The 13,173-nt window shown below is 36.6% G+C and overlaps 1 protein-coding gene across 2 annotated transcripts in view; it reads right to left on the bottom strand.

The window, feature by feature from the left end:
- Positions 1–12,823, bottom strand: part of ALKBH8 (alkB, alkylation repair homolog 8 (E. coli)) — a 74,346-nt gene extending 61,523 nt beyond the window's left edge. Inside the window, exons 1-5 of one of the 2 annotated variants that reach the window (XM_011926661.1) lie at positions 12,676–12,823; positions 7,816–7,950; positions 3,674–3,911; positions 1,685–1,816; positions 957–1,052 (exon numbers count right to left, since the gene is read on the bottom strand). In XM_011926661.1, the coding sequence (XP_011782051.1) occupies positions 957–1,052; positions 1,685–1,816; positions 3,674–3,911; positions 7,816–7,944 (595 nt within the window). In that variant the 5' untranslated portion in view covers positions 7,945–7,950; positions 12,676–12,823. The remainder of the gene's footprint in view (positions 1–956; positions 1,053–1,684; positions 1,817–3,673; positions 3,912–7,815; positions 7,951–12,675) is intronic. The other variant, XM_011926660.1, reaches the window with a different exon arrangement.
- Positions 12,824–13,173: the final 350 nt, after the last annotated feature.

Here is a 13,173-nt window from a genome sequence, read left to right on the forward strand (position 1 = left end):
TTCTAATGTGGCCATTTCACATACGAGTTGTAATGAAAAGCCAAGTGATCTATATATGAAAACTAAGACTAAACACCATAATTGTGCATAGGATTGTTTTGGATGGTTGGTTTTTATTTTTTTCTATTTATTTATCTATTTATTTGGGACGGAGTCTCACACTGTCGTCCAGGCTTGCGTGCAGTGCCGTAATCTCGGCTCACTGCAAGCTCCACCTCTCGGGTTCACGCCATTCTCCTGCCTCAGCCTCCCGAGCAGCTGGGACTACAGGCGCCCGCCACCACGTCTGGCTAATTTTTTGATCGATTAACATTTTTTTAGTGAACATAAACTTCAACATGACAATTCTACTTCTTAGTAGTCTCCCTTGAGAAACTCTTGCACAGTGCATAAAGAGGCATATACGAAGATATTCACAGCAGCATTATTTATGAAAGCTAAAAACCAGAAACAACCTAAATAGCTATCAATAGGGAACTATTTGAATAAGCTATTATGGATCATTTGGTAAAATGAAAATCTGTATAAGATTTCCAAGACAGATAGTGGAGGGAAAAGAACAAGTTGGGTTGATACATGTAATATATGGAATATATAATACATGCAATACCATACAATACTACATTTATTAACAACTGGGTACTTTTATTGGTGTACATATTTTAATGTAAACTCATTTTTTAAAGGACTGGAAAAGTATATACTAAACTGTTAATAGTATGTACTTCCGAGAAGCAGTATGGGAATAAGGATAATAATGATGAACTTCAGCTCTATGCAGTTTGAAATTTTTTTACAACAAAACTATACAATTGATCTAGTTAAAGTGTTTTAAATCAACTGTTTGAAAAGTTTATCTACAAATGACAAATGAAACATAATCCCCCAACTATAATATTCTACCAATATATTAAATTTTTTGAGGCAGAATTTATTATGTATTAGCAATTACTTACCTCCAGGTAATGGTTTATCTTTATCTACATTGTTGTTCTCATAGTGGAACTCATAACCAAAATGCTTTACTCTTCTGTGTTTTAAGGATTTTTGAGCTGTGTGAAGAGAACAAAGTAAACAATTAAGAAGGAAAATAATTATATTCCTTTGCATATTCCAGTCAACTTTTTGAGTAAGGATTAGTTTAGTAATGGCAACTTCTGTTAATTGGTAAATTATAGTCTTTAACAAAATTAACCATTTTGCCTTATATTTATTATTTCAAGTCTAAAATTGTAACAAACTCTTCAAGAGTTTCACCCAATCAATCTGAAAACTAAACATGTACACTACCATTCACAACATTGCCAATGAGCTGGAAAGAGTCAGAAAAACTCCAATTTGCAAATATTTCCAGGAAGCTCTCATATATTATAATAGTATGGTACTGAACTGCTAATTCCTCAAGGGAAACTTGCCTTAAGGTGGGAAGGAATGAATAAAATAAGTGAAAAGGCTTATAAAAGCCATATAAATGTTGGATAATAAATATTAATCAGTTTAGAGTTAAAATTTGATAGCTATATGTTATTTATTATTAATGTTCCTAAGAATTGTTGGTATGACTTGCCTAACATTGGTTAGTTTCAGTAATTTTGAGGAAATACTAATAAACCATGAAAGACAGAGGAAAGGAAGAAGAGTTTTGCAGAAACGTTAAATATCAGATTTTGAAAGTTTTACTTACAGTTTTGATTGTCTGTATCTTCGGTCCAATCCACACTTTCCAAAAGCATTTTCTCCTCCTCAGAAGAAATTATTTCTTCTACTACCATGAGTCCTGGTGGTAAGGCTTGAGGCCTCAACTCCTTCCATTGTGCTATGGGAAACCCAATTAAAATAGTCACATGCAAAACTTAAAGTTCCTATATACAAATAATTCTGCCCAATAACTCTTTATCAATTCACAAAACTTCAAATCCTCATTTTCAGAAATAAGATGGCTGAAAGGCACACAACATATTACAAGTGCATGAATAGTAAATCATTTAACATCAATAGTAAATCATTTGCTAAATACATACCATTGCCTACTATGTGCCAGACATTATTTATTCAAATTACATAAGGAAAACTTTGGAAAGAATTCCTTAAAGATAAGTAATTTACAGTGTTAAGTAATTTGGATTTAGTTTCTGAAATATGTTTTTTTTAAAGAATTAAAAATATATCTTCTATTTGTTATTCAGTCCTGCCTGGTAGCGGATATCTAAATAAGCATAAACAGACACAATTCTGTTCTCAGTTAAAAATGACTTTCAAGGTTGTAAATGTGATTGCCACAGTCTTAAAAGTACATATGGATCTAATGAAGAATTTCAAATAAATAACACTCCAAAACTTACTTTGTGCAATTTCTTATTGAGTATTCACCATGGGAGACAGGGGTAAACCCAATGACTATTTTCTGATTAAAACTTACTCCTCGGCCGGGCGCGGTGGCTCACGCCTGTAATACCAGCACTTTGGGAGGCCCAGACGAGCGGATCACGAGGTCAGGAGATTGAGACCATCCTAGCTAACATGGTGAAACCCCGTCTCTACTAAAAATACAAAAAAAATTAGCCGGGCGTGGCGCCCGTAGTCCCAGCTACTCATGAGGCTGAGGCAGGAGAATGGCGTGAACCCGGGAAGCGGAGCTTGCAGTGAGCCGAGATAGAGCCACAGCACCCCAGCCTGGGCGACTGAGCAAGACTCCGTCTCGAAAAAACAAAAACTTACTCCTCAGCCATTCAGTTTTCAAAAACTGACCAAAAACATGTAAAATATGAGGATAATCTAGTTTCCAAAATGTGTAAAGATTAAGTCAGATTCAAAATTAAATGCATATGAGCACTGAGAAATATGGTTTCTAAAATAAATCTTTAAAAGAGTCTGTAAAAGTTTTCCTTTGGATCTAATTTTACAAAAACATAAATTTGAGCAGATTGCAGTCACCTACCCACTCCTAGGATATCTAAAACAGGGCTCTTTTATTGCCTAAATAGGTGGCAAATGAATATATGATTAGATGTCTAAATCAAAGTTCATCTCAATACATCTCATTTCCATGGGTCAGAAGTAATAATTCCTGTACAATTCTGTACACCAGTATATAAAGCTGTGCTTATTTAACTAAATTATTCAGTTCCTCAATCAGACTATCCAGTGGCTATTGTACTGAACAGCACAGACAGGAACATTTCTACCATCACAGAAAGTTCTACTGGACAGCACCACCATAAAGTTTTAGGACTCTTTGGTAGCTACAGGTGCCCTGCTATAAATATGAAGATTGGTACATGATCATTTGGATCATAATTCATTCTTAAGTGATTAATTCAAAGCTCCTGGGTAGACAGGTGAAATAAACTGGTAATCTGAACCCTCATTATTAAACTTTGAAAAACACAATTAGGCAGAAGAGTTCCAAAATAAGCCATGTGCCTAATAAATATATTGTTGATTGGTGGGACCAGCTCCATAAAGGCAGATTGTATCTTATTCACCTCTGTCCTGTCAACTACTTGTCCCGTCCCTGGCACAAATAGGTGCTTAAAGAATGTTTGTTAAAGTAAAAGGGGCTGCTAACCTGCATCCTCATTTTGTTTCACAATAACTGAACCTCCCAACTTAAGTCTATGAAAAGAAAATGCACAAAAGAATCATTTTTTAAAAGATAACTGTATGATAATACCTTTTTCCACAAAATTCAAATACAGAATGATCTTTTGTCCTAAATCATCCACTACTTCTTTTCCATTGAGGGTAACATAGGCTCTCTTAGATTCTTCCGTAGTTTTGTACCTTGCAAATGAGTAGGGTTTGTTAGGTGGCATTAAGAGAGCATCCACCAGTCCACATTTCTCTAAAACCGGGAGCAGCTGATTCCTACTCACACCATTACCCAAACCACCATTGGCAACAACCAGGCTCTTAAAAAACAAACAAACAAACAAAAAGAAAGAAAGTAACATGAGCAGCTGATATCAACCCATTTATTTTAAAATAAGATTATTTTTTAAATAAGATTACTACAAAGATGTAATTAAGAAAAAAAAAGGTTACCTTGTAGTGGTTGTTTGGTTTGCTGATCTCATACAAAGTATGTAAACCAATTTACTAAAAATTTGGGGAATAAAAAAGACTCCTATATTGTAAATAATATTGATTTTTAAATAGCCAATTTCACAAAATATTCATTTCTAAATGACCATAAATGCAAATTAAAACATGACTATTCAGAAATATAAATTTAACATAGTGAAAGAGAAGTAGAGGAGAAAGCACAGTTACATAATACTTGCTTTTTTGCAAGACTGTTCTATATGCTTTTATCTATTTAATCATCATTAACATAATCTTCACAACATATTGAATTTATTTGCGTAATATCAGCCCTATTTCATAGAAGAAGATCTGACAAATGAGGTTAAGGTGGTGATTAGGGGTGGGTTTAAACCTATTTCTGTCCATTCCAGGATCCATACTTTTAATATAAGCATTATACAATGTTCACCGAAAATTAAAAGTAAAGGTACTATTAGCTCAAAGAAAAACCAATTATAGGTTCTATTGAACATATTTAGGAAAAAATTTTCCTCTAAGGAAATTCAGTCTAAGTAATTCAGTCAATTCACAATGAAAACTTTTTCCTTTGTAAGTTTCACGATTACTTCCCGCTATTTGCATAGTCCTGCACTAAACGTTATTTAAGGAAATTTTGCAGGGATGAAGGGGGAGTCTCTTATTTTTATTCTGATGTTCATGGCCTAGCACCCATATAGTCTCTATACTTAACCATTCTATACAGTGTAAATATTTTTTAAGTATGCTCTATGACTTCTGAAAACATTTCAATATAACAAAAGAAAGCCATGGATGGCCTACTCTCATCAATTTCTTCATTTATACCAGGTGTTGATGAAGTTTTTCTGAGAAGAGGTAGATAGTAAATATTTTAGGCTTGGCAGGCCATAAAAGTTGCTGTCAGATAGTCTTAGTATTATGTTTTAACAACACTTTAAGAATGTAAAACTCATTATTTTGCTCACGAGCCTGATTTGGTGTAAGGACAGTAGTTTGCCAACCCCTAATTTATACTAAGCTCATTTATGATAGTACATAATGTACTATCATACATAAAGCTCATTTATGTAGTACATTTATTTATGTATAGTACATTTATTTATTAAGCCTAAAAGATAGTACATAAAGCTCATTTATGATAGTACATAGCGTATTGGTTTATTATACAAAATAAGAATACCTAGAACTTTGTTTGAAAAGGATATAAAAGAATTACTATGAAATTGGATAATAAGGAAAGTAAAACTGTTTTGTCATGGGACAGTCAGTACTTTGTATATATGCAAGCATATACAACACACATAATAAACAAGCCCACTAATACAATACTACATGATATGGAGTAAAACGGAGTCTCAGGTGGCTTGCCCTGGACCTCACTTAATGAGGTTTATTAATTAAAATACCAAAATAACTTGGTTATATATGGTGATAGTTGCAATAACATTTCCATATTCCTAAATCTATGGAAGAACAAAGGTTTCATTGGTGTTGAGGGTCCACTACCCCATCTAGGAATGGAAGATGATAAAGTATGACTTCAGGAATACTAGAAGTCCTCAAAGATGCCATCTGAGTGTTTTGTGGGCAACTCTAAAGGTAAACCACACAAAAACAAGTGCAGTAGAAGAGGAACTTATTTCCCATTAAATATGAGACACATATAATTAAATGTCATAACTAAATGCAACATAATTAATGTAATTAAACGTAATAGTTAAATATAATTAAATGGAACCATTATTTTATTTATAATTGTTCATCCAAGCAATTTTCTAAATAAGAAGGAGTATGGTATGAAGTAGAGAATGTGAATTTTTTTAAGTTATCTTTGGTCCTGATAATTTGAGGTTCACTGCTCTAGAAGAATCTATAATGCTATAAATTTGTACAAAGGAGCCTATAATTATAATACATCTGATATGGTTTGGCTGTGCCCCCACCCAAATCTCATCTTGAATTTTAGCTCCCATAATTCCCACATTTTGTGGGAGGGGCCTAGTGAGAAATAATTGAATCATGGGGGCCATTTCCCCTATAACGTTCTCGTGGTAGTGAATAAGTCTCATGAGATCTGACAGTTTTGGAAGGGGTTTCCCCTTTCATTTGGCTCTCATTCTCTCTTGCCTGCCGCCACCTAAGCCAGGGCTTTCACCTTCTGCCATGGTTGTGAGGCCTCCCCAGCCACGTGTAACATACCCAGTTTGGGTATGTCTTTATCAGTAGCATGAGAATAGACTAATACAATATCATTAGAACAATATTTGCTCTCCCCTGGAAAGACAAAATATAATTAGAGGTCCATCTACAATTTTATTCTTTTCCTTTAAGAATATGGAGAAAAAAGAAAGCCTAATAAAATGCTACTTTGGAAGCCATGAAGGACATCGAAGCTTCTAGAGATCCTAAAGAAAAGGCAGACCCAACCAGAAACAAGCTTCAAAGGGGTCAAAGAAATGGAGCCTATTTTTTTTTTCTGGCTACTTCTCTTCATGAACTCTGTAAGGAAAGGAACACAAGTCACTCTTGGAAAGAGATGAGAGCAGTGTATGTCAGTTTAATCTTCTGAATGTCTCACAGCCTCAGTGGCTCTTGACTGAAACAGTAAAGTGTATATATGTAAACATATTAATTCTAATTATCTATTATCTAGTTAATCCTTGCTGTAGGAATGTGGCTTAAATTCTCTGAAGACATTAATATTTAATTCCAAGTATGGGCCCTTTTGCCTCCTAAATTCAAATGTGCCTCAACAGACTGCTCATTCTTAAGCTATGATGTACAGAAGACAGCATGGTAAGCACAAGACAAGAGTACTGGTCTGAGAGTCAAGAGGCCTAAGTTTTAATCCCAGCTTCACCTTCTCAACTGTATGTCTGCCCCTCAATTCAATGATATCTAAAGCTTACTTTCTACTTTTATTCTATAACTTTATGAGCCAAAAAGATAAGAACTCCTGATATTCATGTAGTAGTTTAATGTCCAGTAAGTACAACTAGATTCTCTAGAGTCTAACAATCTAATGGGGTCAAAAAGGTATGCAATACTATGCCCTGCTTAAAAATGAAGAAAGCCGACGTCAGAGGATACTACTGCTCATGTCCAGAAAAACTAACGTTAGAGGATACTACTGCTCATGTCCAGAAAAGCTAAGAGTTAAACTGAGTTCTCCTAATTCATAACCCAGGAAATCTCACGATCCTCACATTTATCATCTCATTTAATTATTGTCAACAGATAATGAAAAGACTTTGTCGATAAGGTCTAATAAAATAAAAATGTTTAATAGCACATAATCAAAATACTTTATAAAACAGGTAAGGTTGGGAAGAGAAGAACAAGAGCTGTAGTAGGATATGGAAGATCTAGCTTTAAGTTTCTATTAGCTACTTACTAGCTTATATCAATGGAGATATATCATAACCTCTCAGAACTTTAGTTTCCTTACCTATCTCATAAGGACTTCTAGGGAATTAAATATAATGATGAATATAAGTATGCTTAGGAAACTGAGAAACTTGTACAGTATTATTATTAATATATAATCACAACCTCTTCTAGTGGAAACAACAAAACAAATAGAAATGCAAACTATAGGCTATGGACCCAGAAAGTTAGCAGGTCCTATCATATGTATATCTAATATGGATGTAACAATTACAGGCTTAGGCAATTATTAGCAAATATTAATATAATACATTAACATGTCAATACATTTACATTGAAATAATAATAATAATTTTAGGTCACCTGAGTGGCATAGGATACTGTCTCAATGCCTTCATGTCTCAGCAAAGTATGCCTGGCTTTAATCTGTTTCCTTAAGAACTTCTTCTCAGTTTTACTGAGTTTGTAATTACTTTGATGGTTGCTGTCCATAGCAAACTGTAAAAAATAAATAAATAAATAAATAAACAGTAAAACATGTCAACCTCAAGAGTCCTGAAGGAACAATTATAATGATGTTATTCATACATTCCATAGTTTATCAATATTTCTATGTGATCTTTTTTTAAATGCTTCATTTACCTTGTACCAACTAAGAGAATTGAGAACAAACAGATACACAAAAAATGGAGGAGTATCTAAGAACATCTAATAGCATATCTCTGATGGTTCTAAAAAACGTTCCAATGTGGTAGCTCCATGAAGTGTGCCATTTTATTCATGGGTGATGAGTACTTTACTTACGAAGCCCTAAGTAAAATGGGCCATACACAAATTTCACAACTATAATGTAAAGCAAGGCAAGTAGCAGGCAGGGGAGCGGTGGGGGGAGAAATAACACAAAAAAATTAGCAGAATATACAGTATGATTCCATTTACATAAAGGTCAAAATCAAAAATCAAGCCATATATTATTTAGAAATACATACATAGCAGAGCTAAAAGAAAAGCAAGGAAATTATAAACACAAAATTCAGGAGAGAGGCTATTTCTGTGGGAGAGAGGAAAGGAAATTAACATGAAAGTAACACACAGGAGCATCAAAGGTATTTCTGCAGCTACATGGTAGGTGTAGGTATTTGTTTTACTATTTTAAAAACTGTATGTGTCATATATTTTATATCTATAATTTTTTAAATAACAGAATCCCAAAGAGGTCTCTATAATCACACCATCCAAATTAGCACCCAATATCATGCTTTATCACACTTTATCACAGTCGTCTTTTATTTTGTTCACAAAATGTAACATAATTTGTGATGATTCATCTGTTAGTGTAACTCCTCCATCATGATATAAATCCCAAGAGAGCAGGAATGCCAGCATATAGTAGTTGCTCAATAAATATTTGATAGTAGGACTAAATGAATAATAAATGAGTGAATACACACAGTCTCAGCACCCTGGAGCATGCAACCGTAATAAAGTACATAGTTTATGCTTTCAACAAGTTTGTAACTTAGTTGTGGAAAACAAACACTAAACAATAAGACTATGACACATCTTTACATAATTTAATGCTGATAGTACAGTCTTTAGGTGTGACATGAATTAAAGACAAAAATAAGATGGATGTGGGCTGGGAGCAGTGACTCACACCTGTAATATCTGGGAGGCCAAGGCAGGCAGATCACCTGAGCTCAGGACTTCAAGACCAGCCTGGTCAACATGGTGAAACTCTGTCTCTACTAAAAGTACAAAAAATTAGCCAAGTGTGGTGGTGGGCACCTGTAGTTCCAGCTACTTGGGAGGCTGAAGCAGGAGAATCACTTGAACCCAGGAGGCAGAGGCTGCAGTGAGCCAAGATCATGCCACTACACTCCAGCCTGGACAACAGAGTGAGACTCCATCTCAAAAAAAAAAAAAAAAAAGATGGATGTAAACTGGAAAAGCTGGAAAGGCCTCAAAACAGGAGATTTGTGCCGTGTACTGAAGGATAGGAATACTATAGAATCAAATAAAAAGGAGGGTATTCAGTAAGGCAGTAAAGAATAGAAGCTAAAACCAAAATGGACATGTTTGGTCAAGACACCAAGATGTAGGCATAATTTTTTTAGAGCAGAGAGTTTGCTGATCCTCCAGTCCCACTCTCTGCAGACTTTAAAGTCTTCAAAGTCAACCAAATAAATAAATTTGGGGGTTAAATAAAATCTTATTTATCTTATTTCACATAAAATCATAAACAGTCAAAATTCTAATTACTAATCTTTAGTATAGAAGACAAATGCCAAGTCTATTAAAATGCCAGCAGTCCAGCTTCCTAGCATAGGGGGTACATACCAGGAGGTAAGGCCAGTGAGGCAGGCAGGTTGGCTGACAGCATAGCAGAGGGATGAGAGGTAAGAAAACAATCCACCTTGTTAATCAGAAATGCTGGCCTGATCTAGGCTGGGGTCAACAGAAAGAAGGGAAATAGGGGGAGAGGGGAAAGAGAAAGGGTGAGAGAAAAGTTCAGGCAGAATCAAGAGGCCTCGATGACTCCCCAGACACAAGGGAGACAGGAATCAAAGATCACTTATTAACCAGTTAGAGGCGGAGTGACTAAGAGATGAGTGCTATCACTTCAAAACTGGAAAGTCAGGAGGAGGTTCAGGAAGAGCTGCTCAGTATAGGAGGTAATGAGTCAGATTTAGCATACAATATGTTTAAGGTATTGTGAGATATAGGGTTGCAATGTCTGACTGGCAAGTGACAACATAAAGTGGTTCCTAGGAAAGGAACTGAGGTTAAAAAGGTTTAGGAGTCAGTCATCATTAAGACAGGAAGGGGACAAGTGAATGGACATTTCTAACATTGCATTAATTATAATTATTTGTTTTAATATCTGTCCCCTTCCACTGAACTGTGAGCTTTCTGAAGGCAGGGATTAAATCATATTTTCTGAGTTACCACAGAGCCTCATTCAGTGCTCTGAGGTAATATAATACAGTGTTCAGGAGTTCATGTTCCAGGTTCAAATCTCAGCTCAACCACTGATTATTAGCTGTATAATCCTAGATGAGTTGGTTATATATCTCTGTGTTCCAGTTTCTTTATCTAGGAATAGGGATAAAAATAATAGTGCCTATCCCATAGCTTTTTTAGAATTAAATTATTATTAATTTATTACTGTTGATTTTCAGAAGAAGCAGATCAAAATGGCTTAACACAACAAAGAAAATCTGAGGGCCTTCAAAGGGGCTATTTTAGAGTCATTCCATTTCAAGATCTTCATCTGTGGAACAGCAACTTTGCAGTATATCATGGAGAACAAGGGATGACTGCACTACAGAATTATTTTTAATATTTCACATGAGCAAACACTGCAAAGTGGAAGGAATGAGAAAGAAACGATGCTAAATACATCTTTTTAAAATGTCTGCCACTAAGAGTCCAGCACCAGCAGGTGGAGCCTCATAACCACATTTTTGTCATCCCCTTTCCTTTCTCTCTTCCTCAGTCATGCAATATTATTGCACGTGAAGAAAGACACTAAATGGCCTTTAAGGCTCAGTTTTCCTCTATTCCAGTGGCTAGGCAATGTGCTGGCCCAGCATATCTGAGTCATCTCAACAAGAATAGGCTGATACCAGCTGCTGAGATCTGGAAGTGTCCCCTTCTGACAAAGCTACTTCCCTGGCCAGTTTCCACTAATACACAGATAACTTGGATGCTCCTTGTGATGTTATTGGAGTGAAGTCACTACTAACTATGATACTAGCCATGCTGAGTCCAGTCCAGCCAGCTCCAGCCTAAGCGTACTCTCTGTGGGATAATGAAAGTTTGGAGATAATGCATGCTCTGCTACTTGCTTGTTAGTGAGTTTAAAGCCAATATATCCTACTAGATATTGCCCTACGTGGTAATAGTAGTATGCACATCATACCCTCCTTGAATAATAGAGAGCCTATTATGAACCAAGCAGGGTAGACAAATGTTCCTATATTTGTATGTTAAAAAAAAAAAAATGCAAAAACCACGATTACTTTTGCGCCAACCTAATAATTAATAGCAAAGATTAGAATCTAACTTCCTATCAAATGAGGCCCAATTTTAAAGTACAGCACCGGTATACAGAGTTTACATAGAAATCTTTGGAACACACAAGAAATTGGTGATATGGGTTGCCTCCAGGGAAGGAAAATGGATCCATGAGTAATGGAATGAAAGGGAGCTTTCTTCTTTCATGACTTTTGAAGTTAGTAGCTATTTAAACTGCATTACCTGTTTAAAAAGAAAATAAAGATTTAAAATGATTAGAAAAAAATTCACCCCATCACTTGTCACGGCACCCCGTTTTAACTCTTTGAATAACACTTACTACATATTTTCTTACACTCCCATTAATTTGTTTATTCTGTCTTTCCCCATAACTTAATAAAGTACACTCACTTCATGAAGTAGATTTTGTCTCTATTGTTCACCCTGTAGCACCCAGCACTTAAACAGGATTTAGCACCTAGCAGCCACTCAATAAACATTTGTCAAATAAACCTAAATCGACTTTGCTGTCTTAGCTCCTAAACCTCCCCTCCTCCAGAATTCCGAGTTTGGTGGCCTTCTTCAACGTTTTCATTAACACCCAGCATGGATCTCTATTTCTAGAGTTCTCACATTGTATTATAATTGCCTATTTGTGTTGGGCTTCCGCCACAAACCTGTCATCTATTTGAGGGTACAGACTTGGTGCCTGACATACAACTGACAATAAATATTCAATGAAATCAATCAAAATAACAGGCTGACGCTACCAGAGGCCCAGGAGTCGCGGGGATTGCTCAAATAAGAGCACGGGAAGACTCAGCTGCGCAAGGGCTCCGATCATCAGCACTGCCTTTGCATCACTAGATCGTGCATCACCGGTCAGAAAAGCCCTAGAAGCGCCAAACTAACACGGCCCATGTTGCAACCGTCCTCTCCAACCCCAAAGAAAACAGAAGATTGACACAGACACCACGTGAGCACCCGAAACAAACACAAACACTTGCACCCTAAACACTGACAGAGTCACCCAACGCAGACACTCTACTGCCTACACTGCACCAAGGGCGCCTCTGGGATCCATCCCCTTTCCCTAGGTTCTCAGCCCTAGCTGGCAAGGCAGCTAGAGAAGACCGGAAGAGGCCGAAAAGAGGAAGCGGGGATTTGCAGCCCGTATGCCCGCCAGCAAGAAGTGCCACACACCTCTGCTTCGGCTCAGGCCGGATTCTCACCATGCGCGTGACTTCTTCTTTGCCAGCCTCCACTCTAGCACCAGGACGCCGCAGCGGATACTTACTTGCACGCCACCTCCCTTGGGCGCGGCCATGTTGGAGAAAACTGCACTACATTTCCCATGAGCCAGCGGGACAACGAACGGGCTCCCACAGTCCTCTTCGCCTCCCAGAGCTGGGGAATGACCTTTTCTCGACCAAGTGTGTTTGTAAAGTGCTCTCTGTTACACTGAAAATTCAGTTGTCTTCTTGGGGGGATTAGTCATAATTGGTAGTGCAGCTATATTTTTATCTGTCGCTCTCCAAATGGACAAGGTCAAACAGGTTTGGGCCCTTGGGTCCTTCAATAATGACCCCTGGCACCTTGGATTCTTCGTGTGTGTTTCCTCCCGAATCTTATTAGAGGTGTGAAAGGAAAATAAATCTTGATGCCACAAAATCACTAAGCTAAAGGGAAAAGTCAAGCTAG

Source organism: Colobus angolensis, unplaced genomic scaffold, assembly GCF_000951035.1.
Source record: "Colobus angolensis palliatus isolate OR3802 unplaced genomic scaffold, Cang.pa_1.0 Scaffold7, whole genome shotgun sequence".
In the NCBI taxonomy this organism is placed as follows: Eukaryota; Metazoa; Chordata; class Mammalia; order Primates; family Cercopithecidae; genus Colobus; species Colobus angolensis.